The sequence below is a fragment of the Anastrepha obliqua genome, chromosome 3 (assembly GCF_027943255.1).
Source record: "Anastrepha obliqua isolate idAnaObli1 chromosome 3, idAnaObli1_1.0, whole genome shotgun sequence".
NCBI classification, from domain to species: Eukaryota; Metazoa; Arthropoda; class Insecta; order Diptera; family Tephritidae; genus Anastrepha; species Anastrepha obliqua.
Window position 1 is genome coordinate 66,062,637 of NC_072894.1, and position 20,017 is coordinate 66,082,653.

The 20,017-nt window shown below is 34.9% G+C and overlaps 1 protein-coding gene across 1 annotated transcript in view; it reads left to right on the plus strand.

The window, feature by feature from the left end:
* Window positions 1–6,208: 6,208 nt before the first annotated feature.
* The window catches only part of LOC129242041 (uncharacterized), a 175,127-nt gene continuing 161,318 nt past the window's right edge, over window positions 6,209–20,017 (plus strand). The window contains exon 1 of the mRNA XM_054878602.1: window positions 6,209–6,799. Within this exon, the coding sequence (XP_054734577.1) occupies window positions 6,209–6,799 (591 nt within the window). The remainder of the gene's footprint in view (window positions 6,800–20,017) is intronic.

The window sequence follows — 20,017 nt, forward strand, 5'->3', positions numbered from 1 at the left end:
GCGAGCGCTATTAGAAAAAGCTTATCGTTCAATTTTGTTCTTTCACCGAGATGAGAACCTACGTTCTCTCTGAATTCCGAATGGTAGTCACGCACCAACAAATTTGGCTACGGTGGCCGCCCCTACCATCTCTAATTATGACCTGTTCTACCATCTGTTCTACCATCTGTAATTATAAGTATCTACTGAATACAAAATAGAGTTTAATTAAGACAAGAAAAGTTAACAAGACCCCACTCTCTAAGTATATTCTTCAATCCTTTTCCTCCTTTTCTAACGCTTAATTAATTCTTCTTTAAAGACACCCACATTTCCAGACGAGAGAGATCATAATTTCTGATTTCGGATATATTAGCTGCATATTTAATACCTAGCTTATTAGCCACTTCAAACGATTCACCGCCTGAACTGAAACAATTGAAGTAACCGCCTCCGACTTAACATTGTTGCATTTTTATTTGTTTATTAATATTCATTTATTTTTAAAATATTTTTTTTTTGTTTAAATAAATCATATGCAATACATATACACAAACACATTCCAAAAGTATGCGAAATAGCACAATAAAATGAAATCATCAATGCTATCATACGGTTTTTCGCTTATTATTATTATTATTGCAGCAATAAAATGTGTTTTATGATTTAAAAAATGTAATTAAAAATATACGTACTGTACATTGCCTTAGCATATCGATGGCAATGGAATTTAATAACATTTTTTATTGCATATGTATTATATATATAAATTACGATGTTTATAAATGTGAGATCATTTACGAACTTTACTAGTGTTACTCGGATATTATAGCAATGCATTTAACAATATGTGTTTATGGATGCATGTACATTAATGTATTTACATTCACAGTACAAATTCATACATATGTATGTGTTTCATTCAAACAAATATGCACTTTTTCAACTAAGTCTAAGAGTTTGGTCGTGGGCGTGGGAGAGAACTTCATGGGATTTGGTGAAATTAGGTTTTGTTTGCATTCTTGTCATTAATCTCTTTCCTTTAATTTTTCTGCTTCTTGTTTTTCTTTGTTCTTATCCTGCTTTTTATTCTTTTTTTTTTCTAATGTCTGTCTGTAAGCCATTAGTAAATTTGGGCCAAAATCAATATACTTCGCTAGTCTTCCCAATCATTTTTCTTATGTTGTTCTTCCTATATGGAATTGCTAATCGCGCTAATTATTTATACAAAGTACACACAGGTCCTTCTGAACTTGGTCCTTCCGTTGTTTTTAGTGGACTGGAGTATCATTTACCATACATAGGACATGGTCAGGCCAATGTTGTTCTTGAATTGTTATGCAAATTAAATTTAAAGGAAGTTGTTGCATCTGCTGGTTGGTATATTTGCACTTGCTTGATAAGAAACAAACGCCTTCAACGGTATGTAGATTCTTGAGTGGGGTATGGATAACACACGATGTCACACAACTCAACAAACAAACACGTGGCTACCAACGCACAGTGCGGCCGATTCCCGAAAAGCTGGCCAAAACTCAAAAAATTAAATAATTGATTCAAAATTTCTTACTTGGGGGTTGTCGGGGTCGTTGATTACGAATTTGATCTTAAAATTTTGAAAATCCACCCCTTTCCACCCCTATTGGCCACCCCCTCACGTGAAATAGCGTATATTCAAGAACATAATCAAGATGCATGTAAATTTATATGTTTTCGGGGTCGCAAGGTAGCAAGTGGTAGCAGCTGAATCTTGTTTTATTCAGTAACCATTACTTTTTTGAGTAACCTTTAATAGGTTTCAAAGCAGCATATGACGGCGTTGTATTACTATACAGTTTGAAAACTCAAATTTTATAAAAAAAATTGCAAAAAATGTATCTACGTATTGCTGCAGCTAAAAATTTTGTGTCGAGGTATTGATATGTACTAAAGATTTCTCGTATTTTACTAACCTTCCGAAGATGATTCCATTTGGTTTTGTTCAATTTACTCCATTACAAAATCTTTCAAATGTGTACAACTTTCACTATTCATCGACAGTAATACGATGCTCAAACGAAGGCCACGTTGCGACTGAAAATACAGAGGATACTTAGGGTACTGGACGTTGCTATGAACGGTTTTCACTACTCAAGGCATTACTGTAGCCAACCCAAAGACAAAAAAACTTTATCTAGAAACTTTTTTTTCGACTTTTGGCCAGCTTTTTGGGAATCGGCCGCACTGTGCAACGGTGTCTGATTTAGGTTTGTTTATTGGCTTTAAAGATCGACAGGCAAAAATAGTACGAAGCCTTCAGATGAAAAAGCTTGAGCTATTCGTGAGATATGGGTGTGGCTGGCAAATATAAAATAGTTTATCTTGATTTTGGCGCTAACACCTTTCTTGACTATTTGGTCGACAACTGGAGCGACCTACAGTTTTAGGCAGACTCCGAATGGGAGGAGGTTTTTTACGCACTCCGACTCATTGGGGTACGGTGGCCGCTGTACATATTTTCTTTTATTCATTTACCGAAAACCCTCCATGTGATGCAGATTTTGTCTTAGAAACAGAAGTAGCCGTAGCTACATATAATCTTCTTGGCAGACAATGAGGAATGAGCCGATGCATTCGGTTGCTGCAGAACCAAAAAGAGAAGGTTTTACTTTTAACAGTTGGTTAAAGCTAGTGTTTGGCGCGTGCGTAATTTTTCTATATCAGTTTTATAGGGGTGGTTAAGTTTCAAGAGAAGATGTTGATTTTGAATAAAATTCAATTTTTTTAGCAAATTATTGTTATTTCTCTTTATTATGATAATATTGGTATAGCTCAATTACGTATGGAACAAATTATCTGCCAAATAGCCGCCGCGGCTATCCTTCATCCAAAATTTCTATGACGCTGCGGCATAATTGAGGTTATATACCGTTAGTGTGCCGAATTATCTCATCCTTTAGCTCTTTAGCAAAGAAAGAAGTTCAAAGGTGTCGTTGACGTTTAGGTGTGGTTCACATTCAACATCGGCCCTTGAAACTTAACCACCCTTTATATATATATATATATACATTATATATACCTATGTATATAGCTCCACAAATCGAACGACCTGCAGTTTCAAGCCGATTCCGAACGCCATATATTTTTATGAAAAGCTTTTTTCATGGCAGAAATACACTCGGAGGCGTGCCATTGAATGCTGAAGGGCGACCGCTATTAGAAAAATCATTTTCTCAATTTTGGTTCTCATTTTTTCGTTCTCTCTGAATTCCGAATGGTAGTCACACACCAATCTATTCGGCTACGGTGGCCGCCAGCATTAATCTCTTTAGTTGACCCATCCTCAGAGTTGGCCCAACCTGAATAATTGCAGGCACTTAGGAATTAATGGCTCTTTCTAATAAAATCAAATTTTCAAACAATTTTTAACGACATTGCTTTTGTTAAAGGCTTTTTTAAAAGGTCCACTCTTTGTACTTATATATTCGATTTTCGCCTCGACAATCCAGTCACTCTTCAACTGAACTTTCCTCCAAGTTGTGTGTCGCTAATTATTCCCACTAGAATTTCGGCTAGTTAGATTTGATTGCGTATTATTTTGGATATCTGAGCTTGAATGACGGCCCGGTTCTGTTTCCGAATATTAGTAAGAAGTTATCCTAGAATGGGAAACCGAACAAATTAATAGAGAATATTTTATTGAATAATTTTTTTAACAAAGACTTTAAGGGTCGGAAACAATGGAAAACTCTTACCACCCAACTGGGTGGAATGCAGTCAAGCGTATATATTTCTATACATTTTCAATATATGTACATATGTTTGTTGTTTTTCTACAATATTGCTACTCTGTGCAACTCGTTGTAGTTGTTCTTGTTGGTAATATTTCACTTCCAGCTACTTTTTGAACATTCGCTATTGCCAGTTTTACAGTTGACGATATAAATGCGATAAAATTTTGTTTAGCTTCGTGCAACGCAATGTGGCATTAAAATGCCCTAACTGCAACACCAGTAACAAAAACACAAACCTTGCATTTTCAGCACTTTTCCTTCACCACTTGCGTATGCTTTTATGTGTGTGCTCTCTTTGCTGCTAAAATCCGCAGAAAGGCTAAGCTAAGCAAAACTCTTGCATACTAGCAAAATATACAACGAAGCAAATGCTAAGCAAAACGTAGCCATTGAACTGCCCCTCCTGCATTACGTGCCCACCTCCAATCGTCTTCAACACCTCAGCAATTTAAGCGTCATCACAAGCCAGTCAGCCGGTCAGTCATTGCCACCATTCGACGAAGTGCTGTTGTTGTTGCTAATTGAGCGCGAAGGGATTGTGGTGTTCAAAAGTGTGATTTTCTATTAAACTGTTGGCCTTCTTCTTCTTCTTTTTCTTCTTCGCTTTATATTTGTGCCACACTTATTGCCATCGCTGCTGCTTCTTTTGTCTTTTTCTTTTACTGCGAATATAATAGATGGTTCCTTGCGCCTTTGCTACTGCCATTCTGCTGTGGCTGTGGCAAGTTCCAATTGGAAAACTCAACAAAGCTTTAACTTTATTGCTTTCAACTAAATTAATTTACTTTTCCTCGAACCAACAAAACGGGGACTGTATTTAGCGTTGAAGGATGTAGACGTAGACGCGTAGAAAAGCTGAGGCAACAATAAAAAAGTATTAATAATAACAACAACAGCTACATTAGTGCAACCATATGTACACACAAGTAGCGGTAGCGAGTAGTGGAGTAACGCGACCGTTGGGCGGCGACTACAATGCAGTTTGTGAAATATAAAATAATAAAAACCCAAGTTGACTGCAGTCGGTCTCCACTTGCAAGCACATGTGGACGGGTGTGTGCAGTGCATTTTATGCAAAAAGTAAATGACAAAAAGTAATAAATGAAACACAATTAAATATTTTGCGCACACAATGCTTGCAGTAAGTATTGCCGCCGACCAATTGTCGCGGCTGGTCACCAAGTAAAGCGATATAAAAAAATGTGAAATCAATATTATGAAGGCCACGCGATAAAATGGTCAAACCAAGAAAAAAAACGAAAAAAGGAATTTAATTAGTCAACCAGGATTATATTTATATATACATATATACATTTCGCAAATCTATTACTTATATATACATAGCTACATGATCACCCTATATACGTATATACCTATTCCTATATTATACCTACTCTTAATTCTAACTTAATCTTACTCTTATATTTAATTACTTACGCTAACTGTTTTACATACTTTCTCACACTCTACACCCGCACGCTTACTCACGCACTCAACATACACTCAACATACTTTCTCCGATTCTCATAAATGTAAAATATTAGTTAAGCTTTAGGTTAAGAAGAGTTTTTGTTAAACTGGGAGTGAAATAAAGTTCTTTGACTAAAGAAGACGTGTTTCACTTCATTATTGGCGCAGTCCATCGCGAACCTTACACGCACTGCAAAATTTTAAATTTAAATAAAAAAAAAAGTTAATTACATTGTTCGAAAAGAACTTCTGTATTATAATACAAATTTATTGTGATTAACGCAAACATTTTAAAAGGCAAATGCTTGAAAAAAAGCAAAAGCCAGAAAAACAAATTTTCGGAAAGAAAGTGAAAATCAAATTATTTGATTAAGTGATCAAAATTTATTGTGATTAACGCAAACATTTTAAAAGGCAAATGCTTGAAAAAAGCAAAAGCCAGAAAAACAAATTTTCGGAAAGAAAGTGAAAATCAAATTATTTGATTAAGTGAATAAATAAATGAATTGAAATTCAAAAATAAAAACTTGCTGTGAAAGAAATTATTAGAAACTGTAAAGTGAAAAAAACGGTAAATCAAAAGCCGTTATAATTCACTAAGAGAGAAAAAACAAAAAACAACAACAGCAGCAGCAGGTGTTACCCACATCGCCACCAACAGCTGTCACACCTGCACCATTTCCAGTGCATACGCAACAACAATTGCAAGCGCAGCATCAAGTACACCTTTAACAGCAGCGCAGCAGCAAATTTTGAATAGCTGAGAGTCAAGCGGGAGTGATCCGGACTTATGTATGTTTATGTTATATATATCTGTACATACTCGTATAAATAAATATACGTACATATACTTACTTACACATATACTTTTGTGAAAAAAAAATAACATTAAGATTAAAAAAAAAAAAAAAAAAAAAAGAAACACTAAGATTAAGAAAAGGAAATAAATAAGGGACAAACGTATATAAAATAAGTATAAATATAAAATGGATAACTTAGATGTAAACACTAAATTTAAGATTATTTCTACAAATTTAAGTAGTATACCAAGCTATGATGGAAATGCAGATGCTCTCTTAAGTTTTGTACAAAGAATTGATTTAATGATACCCATATTAGAATCATTCCCTATAGAGTTTAAAATTTTGCTTATGGGTAATATTAAAGACAAAATAATTGGAAATGCAAGAAGATCAATTCTAATTAATGGCAATGTAGATACCTGGCTGGAAATAAAGAAAATTTTAGTTGATAATCACGGCGAACAAAAATCTGTTGATGAGTTAATTGATAAAATAAGATCTTGTCGGTGTGATTCAACTATAGAAAATTTTTATAATAATCTAAATGCTTTATTATGTCGCTTAAATAATGCTCTGTATTTTAGTTATAACAATTCCTTAGAAATTAATTGTGAAAGTAATGGCAGAATTGCTCTCAATTCTTTCAAATATGGATTACCGGAGCCTGTTAGGAGTATTATTGTGAGCAGGAATCCGAAAAATTTAAAAGACGCGTATGACATAATAAAATCCAATGGGTATCTGAAATATAACAATAAAAAATATTGTGATCATGTTACACATATAACATGCAGCCATTCAAATTTTCAACAAAATAATAATAAAAATAGTATTAGACAAAATTTCAACAACAATAATGATAGACAATTTCGTAATAGTAGTAGGCAAAACTACAACAGTAATGACAGTAAATCTTACTATAACAAATATAATGGGCAAAATTTTAACAAGAACAACAGTGGACAACCTTACAACAACAATACAACATTCCAGCAGCGTCATGCAAACGATAGTCAAAATTTTTCATCACAGCCGATGTTTAGTAATAGGTATAGCAGACAAACAGGCCGGCAACCTGAAAACAATTTTCAAACAACAAATTATATTGATACAACTAGGAATCCTTATAGTAACCAAAATTATAAAAATACATCAGTTGAACCAATGGAGTTAGGTGTTAACGAGAGTTTTCAAAAATTTTCAATATCCCGGGAAAAGAAATTACCCTATATAGTGATTGGTACGCATATTAGAAAGCTTAGGTTTATAATTGATACAGGGGCAGAGTATAGCATAATAAATCCTGAAGTATGCAACCCTAAGTATGCTGTTAAGCCAATCATTCGCGTATTAAAAGTTTTGGGAAGAACTGTCTATACGAGTAAGCAATATTCTATACCTTTATTTAAAGAATTTAAAAAACCCAATACTTGTGTGAGCTTTCTGGAATACTCATTTCATAAATATTTCGATGGTATTATAGGAAACAATATTTTACTTTTTTTAAATACAATAATCGATTATCGAAATAGAAAACTAAAAACCGATGAAGCAACTATACCTATATATTTTAATAAAGAGGAAGAGATTTTAGAAAATGAATATTTAAAAAATGGAAACTTAGAAATACTTACTTATGAAGATAGAATAGATAAATCCTCCAATGATATTTTTGCTAAACATTTAAATATAAGAGACAAGGAAATACTAAGTACACTTTTAAACGAATATCAGGATATATTTTACAAAGAAGGAGAAAGCTTGCCCTTTACCAAAGAAATTCAACACAGAATAATAACAAAAACTGATATCCCAGTGTACAGTAAACTTTATAGGTATCCGGTAATACATCGATCGGAAGTAGATCGGCAAATTCGTGATATGCTAGCTCAAAAAATAATTGTACCAAGTAATAGCCCATATAATTCACCTTTATGGGTTGTACCCAAAAAGGCGAATAGAGATGGGGCACCGCAATGGCGAGTTGTCATTGATTACCGGAAGCTCAATGATCAAACAGTCGATGATAAGTTCCCAATTCCGAATATGCAAGACATATTCGACAAATTGGGAAAATGTTGCTACTTCAGCACAATTGACCTAGCAAAGGGATTTCACCAAATTGAAGTACACCCTAATGATAGAGCAAAAACGGCTTTCTCAACGGCAGATGGCCATTATGAATTCACCCGTATGCCCTTTGGCCTTAAGACAGCACCTGCCACCTTTCAGAGGTTAATTAATTATGTTTTAAGGGAATATATAAATAAAATTTGTGTTGTTTACTTAGACGACATACTTATATTTTCAACTAGTTTTGACGAGCATATAGTCTCAATTAGGAAAATATTTAATACTCTACGAGCGTCGAATTTAAAAATTCAATTTAACAAATGTCAATTTGCTGACTTCACAACAAAATTTCTGGGACACATTGTATCTGAAGACGGTATAAAACCGGATCCTTCGAAAATAACGGCGATTAATAATATGAAACCCCCAACTAGTGTAAAAGAAATAAAACAATTCCTTGGTATGACAGGATATTATAGGAAATTTATACGGGACTACGCAAAAGTAGCTTACCCAATGGTTCGATTTCTGAAGGCAAACGCAATATTGGATTTTAAAAATATAGATTTTTTAAAACCTTTTAATACATTAAAAACTCTAATTACCAATGAACCTGTCTTACAGCCACCAGACTTTGGTAAAAAATTTGTGCTTACAACTGATGCATCTCAGTTCGCTATTGGCGCGGTACTAAGCCAAAAAAATCACCCTATATGCTATGCATCTCGCACTTTATGTGATCATGAGATAAGATATTCCACTATAGAGAAAGAAGCTCTGGCTATGGTATGGGCTGTAAAGCATTTTAGAACTTATTTATATGGACGAAAGTTCATCATCCAAACGGATCATAAACCGCTTATTTGGCTTCACAATCTAAAGGAGCCTAATATGAAATTACAAAGATGGAAAATACTTCTGAATGAATACGATTTTGAAATAACGTATATTAAGGGAAAAGATAATAACGTTGCAGATACATTAAGCAGATATTTTGAGCAGTATAATAAAAATAGTGAAGTAGCTAATTTGTACAATAATATTGAAGGCAGTAAAATGGAAATTGATGATGAAAAGTGTGATAATTTGGATACAATGTCTATAGAAACAGCACACAGTGCTCTTGAGGATAATTTAAAATATATATTTATAACAGAAAAAAGCATTAATTATTACAAAAATCAGATATATCTCAGTTACGGTCAAAGTGAACAGTTTTTTATAAAAATCGTTAACAAAAAGTGTCAGACTCATATAGTAGTAACGAAAAACTCGAATTTAAAAGATATCATGGAAAAAGTCTTGATAAACAAGGGAATTATGTGCATTTTTTGTGATGATAGTGAACTATTTATAAAGTTCCAGTATATATACGTAAATTTTTTTGAGAATAATAATCTTACTTTGTACAAATCAAACGTTGTTTTAATAGAAGTTACGGATAAAAATGACATGTTAACAATAATAGAAAAAGAACATATTCGAAATAATCACAGAGGTATACAGGAAGTATTTTTAGAACTGAAGAATAAATATTTTTACCCGAAGCTTTATAAAATGATAACACTCTATATTAACAATTGTTCGATTTGCGCTATAGCCAAGCACGATAGAAACCCCCTAAAACTTCCTTATCAAATTACAGAAACCCCTACACACTTTAATGACATAGTTCACATAGATATTTGGTACCCTTGCAGAAATAAAATGTATTTAACCACTATAGACAAATTCTCGAAATATGCAACATTTCATAAATTAAATGATAGAAATTGGATTGCGATTCTAGCAGCTTTAAAAGAACGAATTTTATTTTTAGGGAAAATGAATAAACTCATCTTCGATAACGAGCGTTGCATACTACATAGCGCCGTTAAATTATTTTTAAGTGAAGAAAATATTGAGCCACACGTAACCACGCCTTACCTTAAGACAGGTAATTCTGACATTGAACGCTTACATGGTACGCTTAATGAACATTTACGGATATTAGAAGCTGACACCACTAGAAAAACAATAGACTTAGACGAGAAAGTTTTTAAAATATTTAATGCTTACAATAGAACAGTTCATTCTACAACAAAAAGGCGACCAATTGATTTTATAATAAAAAACTATGATAAAGAAGAGATAAGTAAATTATGCAAAGAATATGAACAACAAAAAATCAAAAGAATAAATAAGTTGAATAAAGATAGAAAAGCTGAGCCAAAACAAATAGAAAACATTGTTCTTAATAGGCAAATTGCGAAAACAAAACCTAAATATAAGAAACTCGAAAAATATGATCGCCAAGGTAACTATGTTGTGGATTCTTCAAATAATAGAAAAATAAAATATTATAAAAGCCAATTTAAACGAAAATACAACTTGAGCACTGAAAATGTTAATTAATTTCATTGTAACTTAACCATACTACTTTCAACAATTAAAAACAAACTAAAATAGATATTTGCGAGGACACAAATAACTTAAGGGTGGAGGAGCTACATGATCACCCTATATACGTATATACCTATTCCTATATTATACCTACTCTTAATTCTAACTTAATCTTACTCTTATATTTAATTACTTACGCTAACTGTTTTACATACTTTCTCACACTCTACACCCGCACGCTTACTCACGCACTCAACATACACTCAACATACTTTCTCCGATTCTCATAAATGTAAAATATTAGTTAAGCTTTAGGTTAAGAAGAGTTTTTGTTAAACTGGGAGTGAAATAAAGTTCTTTGACTAAAGAAGACGTGTTTCACTTCATTATTATATGTAATTTTAGACAAATACTTGAAAATTGGATTTAGATTTAGTAGAATCTAGACTTAAGGCTTACGCTGCATTGCTCTCTGCAATGCGCTACATCCGTTTGTGAATCGATCTTCACCACTTACGTTCTCCTGATGTAAACTTCAGATTGGATCTGCATGGCTTTTAGTTTGATATGAGTATAACATAGGTCTACAAAATTCATTGGTTTACTTTAGTAAAAAAACAAATTAAATAAAACTAAACTAAAAAATATTCATAAATATTTTAGTAATGTTTGGATTTAATCGTTATAAATATATTATATTGGAAGTGCTATATTCCGGATACTTAAAAAAAAATTTCAGGAAAAAATACACCTTTTTAATAACAAGACTTGGACTATGCTCTGTTACCTCTTTAAGTTTCATAATGGGATTCTCGCAGTCATTATTTTGTTTCACCAACAACATATACAATATTTTACTTATTAGACTCTAAAATGACACCACTGTGAATGCCTAACTTAATACAAAGGGCGTTGAAATTGCAGGTACTTTTTCCAATAGGGTTTTTTGACGGATCACGTGTAACAACTGTCAAACTAAATACATACATTTTTTCAGTATTCATTCATCATGGAAAGACTTGCGTCTCAACAACGTCCGCGAAAAGTATTCATCGCGCGTTCGGGTGAACTTATGGTGTACATAACCGTCCTACCGATGAGACCCATACTTGGCGTAATGCTACGTCAATAAGCAAAGTTGCCATATTTGTGCTGAAAAGCAGCCCGAAGCCATTTGCAATGACTGTTTGCATCCATTGAAAACAATCGTTTAGTGCGGCCTATTGGCTGAAGAAATCATCCGCCTTTTCTTTAAAGACAAGGCTGGCGCCAATGTAACAGTAAATGGCTAACAGCATCACGCCGTGATACACGACTTTCTCTCGTCTCCGGCCAATGAATGGGCCGCCAAGATCAATCGATATCACACCTTTGGACATTTATTTGTGTGGGTATGTAAAGTCTAAATGCTTCCAGCTACGATTGAGGCAATGGAAGCTCACATAACCAAAGATACCGGCTGAAGTCCTCCAGCATGTCATTCAAAATTGCTGTTTACGTATGGCCAATTTACGGCCAACATTTGAAAGTGATTATCTTTAAAAAATAAATGTCATGAATGGTTCTACACAAAAATAATAAACATTGCTTAAACGTTTAAAATTTTTGATTTTTTATTTCAATTTAAAATCCGGTACCTCTTAATTGATCACGCTTTATATCTCAAAGAGTTAAAGTAATCCCATCACGAAACTTGCAGAAATTACTAAGTACAGTCTCAGCTATTAATAAAAAATAAGAAAAAATTTTATTTACAATATTCTTCTAAGATTATGTGTTTTTCTGGGACAATGCAAGGCCAACTGCGTAGCGCGGCGCGTTGCACCAGACTATACTGCGCATCAAAACTTTACACAGTTTGACAAAAAATTCGATATCTTCAGAACGGATTGGATGAACAAAGTTTTTTTTACAGATTATTAAAGGTGAGCATTGTGCGCTTAATCTGACTGTAATATTGTCCATTTAGAGCGTGAAGAACGCAAAAATAATTGCGACTGTTTATAAAAAAAAAATTATTGTTAAAAATTATTGTTTCAACAAATACACAGTTTATGAACGTTAAATCGATAGAGTAAACATTTTTCGGTAGCCGAAATAAATTTCATCAAATTATCAATTGTAGCTTCTGAGATATTGATTTTACAAAAATATCATCCAAAAAAATTCAATTGTTAATAACATAAACAAAAAGCGAAATAAAAAAACTATTCACAGCAATTATTATGTGACAAATTCTCTATCCAAAAATGCATTTGATTTTAAAATCGAGAACTTGATGGAAAATTCCGGGCCCACTTGACGTTGTTTGACTCAGTAATTATAAGTAGATTTACAAGTAGATTTACATATAAGGTTGGCCAAAAAGTCTTGCGGTTTTTCCGCAAGCTTGTCTTTGCAAGCGCGTAGTTCTAGTTGTATTCGTCGCATCAGTTCACGCTAGAGCTTTTTGGAAAGCTCATTTCACGTGCTAACACGTGTTTGATTAATTGTTGGTTGCTTTTAGTCGTTCGTGAGTTATAGCGTCGCAAACATGGAGCAAAATAAAGAGAAAATACGGCATATTTTACAATACTACTACGATAAAGGCAAAAATGCATCTCATGCTGCCAATAAAATTTGTGCAGTTTATGGACCCGATACAGTTTCCATTTCCACCGCTCAACGATGGTTTCAACGTTTTCGTTCTGGTGCAGAGGTGATCGAAGATGCGCCACGGTCCGGAAGGCCTGTCGTCGAAAATTGCGATAAAATCGCTGAATTGATCGAAAGAGACCGGCACAGTAGCAGCCGTAGCATCGGCCAAGAGCTGAGCATGAGTCATCAAACCATTATAAGCCATTTGAAGAAGCTTGGATTCAAAAAGAAGCTCGATGTATGGGTGTCACACGACTTGACGCAAAAAAACATTTTTGCCCGTATGGATGCATGCGAAACGCTTCTGAATCGCAACAAAATCGACCCGTTTTTGAAGCGGATGGTGACTGGCGATGAAAAGTGGGTCACTTACGACAACGTGAAGCGCAAACGGTCGGGGTCGAAAAATGGTGAAGCTGCCCAGACGGTGGCCAAGCCTGGATTGACGGCCAGGAAGGTTCTTCTGTGTGTTTGGTGGGATTGGCAGGGAATCATCCACTATGAGCTGCTCCCCTATGGCCAACCGCTCAATTCGGGCCTGTACTGCCAACAACTGGACCGCTTGAATGCAGCACTCATGCAGAAGAGGCCATCTTTGATCAACAGAGGCCAAATTGTCTTCCATCAGGACAAGGCCAGGCCACACACATCTTTGGTGACGAGCCAGAAGCTCCGGGAGCTCGGATGGGAGGTTCTTTTGCATCCACCGTATAGTCCGGATCTCGCACCAAGTGATTACCACCTATTTCTGTCCATGGCGAACGAGCTTGGTAGTCGGAAGTGGTCCACAAGAGAGTCCTGTGAAAATTGGCTCTCCGAGCTTTTTGACAATAGGGAAGCGAGCTTCTATAAGAGGGGCATTATAAAGTTGGCATCTCGTTGGGAACTCGTCATCGAACAAAACGGCGCATATTTGACTTAAATCGCATTATTATAACCAATTTTATGAACAATTGAAAATTCAATAAAAATACCGCAAGACTTTTTGACAACCTTATATAAAAGGGTTTTTAATATAACTACTAAGAAACACACAATATGAACTTTGCCTCTTTTTTCCAACTATCGTATTACGTACCTCTACTCAATAGACACCAAAGGTTTCTCCAGGCTTCAATCACTCGGGATTCTGTTATTATATAACCGCGAACGAAAGTGTTGCGGTTAGACTTCTCATGTAGTGACAGTCAAGCTTCACTGAAAGCGCTTGCTAACCCACGCTGCTCTTCGAAGTTAGTCGGTGAATGTACTATAAGACAAAACTGAACAGTGTTGCAAACCACAACTAAGTTAATCTTATTTAGGTGCCTGGACATTGTGGTATTACAGGTAATGAGTTAGCTGATAAATTGGCTAATGAAGGCTTTGCAAGTAGTTGTCAATTCTGCATCGATTCATCTATGGATTGACGACTTCATGAGGTCTACCCATAGAGGACGTTGGTCTGGGCTGAACTCGTGCAGAGTAGCCAAATGGTTTGTGAAAGAACCAAACAGGAAAGTAGCGATCTTTCTCCTACAAGTGAGCAGAAAAGACTTGAGAGTACTGGTGGCTGTAATCACAGGGCACAATGTCTGTGGTCAACATATGGCTGCCATGGGGTCGTAGACAGCCCGGTATCCCTATTCTGTCTTGAGAATGACGACATTGCAAAGCATTGTAGCTGCCCTACATTTTCCAGAATCAGACTTAGGATATTGGGTTGCGATATACCGAGTATGGATAGAGTTCATACTCTTCCTTTTCCTTCATCAATGAATCCAAAAGATTTGTCGAAGAGTGACCTCAAACTAATTTATCCGTCTTACCACCCACTTTTTATCTTTCCTATCTCTATTCTTTTTACCGAATTCTATGCGGTTGTAGTACAATGGTCTCCTGACTGAGTACTTGGACTTGTCCAACCCCCCACAAATCTAATCTAATCTAATCTAGACTTCTCATTGCCTTGCGCAGGAATTGGTGCACAAACTACACCTGCCGCACTATGTAGAACAAAAAGTACAAGAACAAGAGCTCAAAAAAAAAAATTTTAAATAATAAAAGGTTTGAAAGAAAAACAATAGTAAGTAACTAAATGAAGGTATGAAGTTGAGGTTAAGGCACCAATTGCGACAACGACAATGTAGCTAACGGACCATTAAACCTGGATCGGCGCGGTCGCCCACAAAAAGCTATAAAATCTGCGCTAAGTTAATAAAGTGTGATTGTATATGTAAAATTGCCATTGACTGAAGGTAGCAACGTATATAAATATGGCTAACAAATACAACTAATAGAATTCCAATCGACCAGTAGTGGAAATTCATAGAGAAATGTTATTAAATTGTCGACTAATAAAAAGCTCCTTATGGTAAGCCAACAAGGAAAATGAAAAATAAAATAAAAATAAAAAAGGAACACATTTGGACCATACAAAGTTGCTGGCGATGGCGAATAATGTAAAAGTGATTGCATTGAATTCGTAAAGTGTACTTAATGTGGCATGGAAGTGGTGACAATAAATATTCCTGAAAAACGGGAAGCTAATAGGAATTGGATGAATCTATAAAATTTACCCAACAGATTGGCACAATGACCTTTGGCGGGTCAATGTAATTTAATAAGCATTTGCAAGTACATTTTTTTGTTACTATTATTTTTTTTAACAACTCGCCTTTCAAGTATTACTTTGTAATAATTTACGTTTCTTCAAATTCCACGAGCGCTGATTTCATTTGCACTAACTAACAAACAAAAATCAAAATGGTACCGTCACCAATTCCCCGCCATTTATAACGCGAATCTAATTATTCCATTTACATTTTATACAATTTTTCTTTATTTTTGCTATTGTGCCCCCAAATAAGTATTGGTGTTTTAAACTTCACACACAATTACGCACTTACACACGAGGTAGGACTATGAAATAACGAGACTGATTCCACCAGCGGCAGTCTCCTGCTTAACGTCAAGCTTTCTCAAGTAGAGATAGGCTACGAAGAGCACTCAGTCGAAAATTAGAGACATTGTTGAAACTACTAACTGGGCGCAATAGGCCATGAGGTCGAAGTGCAAACCTCATAAAGAATTTAATCGAAGAAAACTACTAACTATCGAACTCGTACATATGTAAATATGTAGAAGCCAATGAATGAACCGGAATTCAGTATAACTATTTATTAATTTAATTTAATTTATTAGAAGTAGTCGTTCAGTCAGATGCTTTGCTAATGCTTATAACTGATGATTTAAATATATGTGAAGTCAGAGCTTATAGGCTCATAATTGCGAATATCGTCCATTTTAGGCGGTCTTATATCCGGAAAATATTATACTATGGTTCTTAGTCATGGTACGTCAAAACACGAACATACATAAAGATCATCCAATACCGATGATAGATGAAAAAATTAAAAATGGCAGTCAAAAATAGCTCAAAAAATGTTCGATCTACCCGAATCCACTTGTTCTCTCCCGCTCCCGCACACCCAATCGGCATAACACTTCTACAACGGAAAGATCGCACCTGGTAGCGGCCTTGCCTCGATAGGCAATTTTTGCTATAAAAAAAGGTCATTATAAAAAACCTATACTTACGTACCTTCACTGTGGTCTTGAAGGCCAAACTATTTGTCAACATCACTGTACATTCGGTTGAATAAAAGAATTATAAGAACTAAACCCAAATGGTGGAAGGACAAGCCATGGGTTATTCGCCGCCTCTTGCACCATAGAACTTGCATCTGAGTCCTTAGGTAAAATCTGTATAAAACGAGCAAGATTTACGTTCATTGAAATTATAACAGTTAAAGTGGCAAGCGTTCTCTAGGAGTTGATAGAAGAAGACTTTCAGCATATTTTCGCATAAAGAATGTTTCGAATTGGCCATTAGAAGAGGAACGTCGTCTTATATTGAAGATGATAAAAAGTAAAGTAAATGTATGAAATCAATTTCTCTGATCTGGAAAATGAAATTCATCAGGAATTCATCATTAGCTTGCCAGGAAGGGCGCGGCTCAACAGGTTTCAGAAGTCTCCCACCCAGTCATCGGTATCCCCCTGGCAGTTGTTAAAGAGGAATTGCATGACTTATTTCTTGGGAAAGCGGAGAACAGATGGAGCTGCATTTCTTACTGTGCTATTTCGAAAACCCTTCGGCCCCAGTACAATAGACGCAGGACGTAGAAATTCCCAGCCATTCTCTACGCCATTCAATTTCTGATCTGGTAGCAGTGTTTCCCTGCCATTGGACCATCAGTGCACACGCATAAAAGCTCGTTTTACCATTTAATCCCATTTCAGAAGCTGTGGGGATCTTTCAGAGAGGAGACTGTTGCGACTAAGGTCATGGATAAAGGTATCAAAACAGCGCTTTAGTGCTACTTGGGGAGTGCCAGACTGGTACTTCAACCATTTCACCTACCTACCAATAAAATCAAACTAAAATATTTTCTGGCGTCAGTTTCCTTATTTAATATGAATACCTAGTACATTTTTGAAGACAGCTCATACACATCTCACAAACACACATCCGAACCGTCACCTTCCCTATCCGCTACTTTACTTGGTAAAACTGCTTTCTTGCGACTTCACTCATTTTCCCAAGGGCTTGACTGTGTATTTGTCTTCATGTGGGAGTCCCCCTGCACTCCACTCAATTCACTACCCCACACGCTGTCCGCCATTGTCTTAACAAATAAAATTAAAGAATAAATAATAAGTAAAATGTATATACGAGAAAATACCGCGCCACTCCGCTTTTGGCGGTGGCTGTCGAGACGGCGAAAACGTAGAAAGAAATCCCCATTTACGATTACGGCGACGCAAAAGTCAATTTGCATAAAATCGATTTTCTCATTTTTCTTCGCCAAGTTGGATTTTTTTTTATAATAATAATAATTTTTCTTCATTCGCTTTCATACTTTCTTATTATTATTTTATTTTAGATTAAAATGAAAATGAACAAGTGGTGGCGAGGATGCATGGCATAAAAAAACAAGAACAAAAAAAAAGGAAAATTAAAACAAAATAAATGTAATTATACAGCGAGCATAGCATGGTATTATTTTAGACAAAAGAAGCGCAGGAATATGGGAAAGTCACTATTGGAAAAGAAACAAAAAAGGAATATTAATAATTATATAAAGTGCAGACATATATACCTACATATATTTTGTTTCAGCAAAGGAAATAATCTAATAATTTCAAAAGGTGTAGTAAGAAGAAGCATTAGCGGTGGTTCACGCTGCGCTTGCTTGTTAGCCACCTTATAATTTTAGTATTGATGGCCTCGAATATATGTATTTTTTATAAATCATAGTTAGAGATAATTACAAAGACAGGTGATTTGCTACTAAGAAAATAATACTCCAAGGCCAACGCTGGTCAAATACGCTGTATGGTGCAGCCCAAAATCCAAAGAAAATATACGGTTGGAGCGCAGTTCAAAGTGGGCACACCAAAACGACACACAATGTGTATTCGCCTACCAGGCAAAGCATATCACTATTAAAATGGCGATCAACTGGGAATACAAGGTATAGATACCTTAAAAATCTTCGGTATGGTTTCATAGAGATGGCTCCAAACTAAAGAAAAGAACTGGACGGTATGTTTATTCAATAGAAATAAATAAGACTTAGAAGTAAATAAGACTTTCCGGTTACTACACCATTGTAGCTTTCTCCAGTAAGTGGTCACAAATAGCAATGTAGTCATATTTTAGACTACTTTTGACTCTCTGAAAAAGAATTGCAGAAATGTAGCAGACTCCGTAGGCTCCTCAGCAGGATGGCAGGGGAGAGTGTGCATATATCCGCTATTTCACTCGTTTAGCAAGTTTTCGATTCTACATAGTTTTTAGGTTGAAGTTAAAAAAATTAAGAGAGCTAAATAGATTAGCATTTCAAACATGCATGCACTTAATTAGCTCTATATTAAAATTCATTTATGTGGCAACACACTATTTATGTACAGACTTGTGCTCTTAAAATTCAGTCACTTTATCTGTTTAGAATATTCGTAATAATTTTCATGCTACATTTCTTTCGTTCACTTTTTTTTCATTGCATAGCAAAAATTGTAATGTAAATCAATACTCAAAACTTTGTATAAACTTCACATTGATATATATATTTTTTTGCATTGACTAAGCGACGTTGACAGCAACGAATCAATCTGAGTATTTGAGTGTGCAACAGGGTGAAGACCCATATAATAAAAAATTGTTTCGGATTTTTCTTCAAATTGTTTTGCTATGCCCATATAAATATTTTACCCCATGCAATATTTTACCTAAGTGTTTTTAGAATAAATAAAAAAAAGAGTTAAAATATATGCACAAGGTGCATAAAGCAGAATTTTACGGAAAAAGTTTTGTAGAAAATTTTAACCGAAAGGGTCACTTAAAGTTCACGAAAGGGTCGTCTAAGCATTTATTTAGAAAGTCGGCATAAAATGTCATTTTGAAGGGTTCTTCAGTTCTATCTAAAGATTATTAAGTGTAGTTACTTGTTTACACAATTGGAGATAGAGTTTCATACATATATGAACAACATAACTGTATAAAAGAAATCTTAAAATTTCTTTTTGCATACTTCAAGGAAATATGTGGACTTACAGATTCTTTTATTTTGTCTGAGGGAGCCTCTAGTAAAATTCGATAACAAATAATTTTCTAAAATAGTTGAACCCTCTAGCGTCCTTCAAGATGTCCTTATACTCGGACTTTCCAAGCAAGGGGCCAAAACGACCCTTTCGAAGGATAGCTAATGCGTTAAAATGTTCTACAAAATTCTTGCCCGTACAATTTTACTTTATACAACTTAACAACATATTTCGCTCCGATTTGTATTTTAGCTCTTTTTTTATATATTCTAAAACACTTAAGAAAAACATTGCAAATTTTAAGTGGCCATA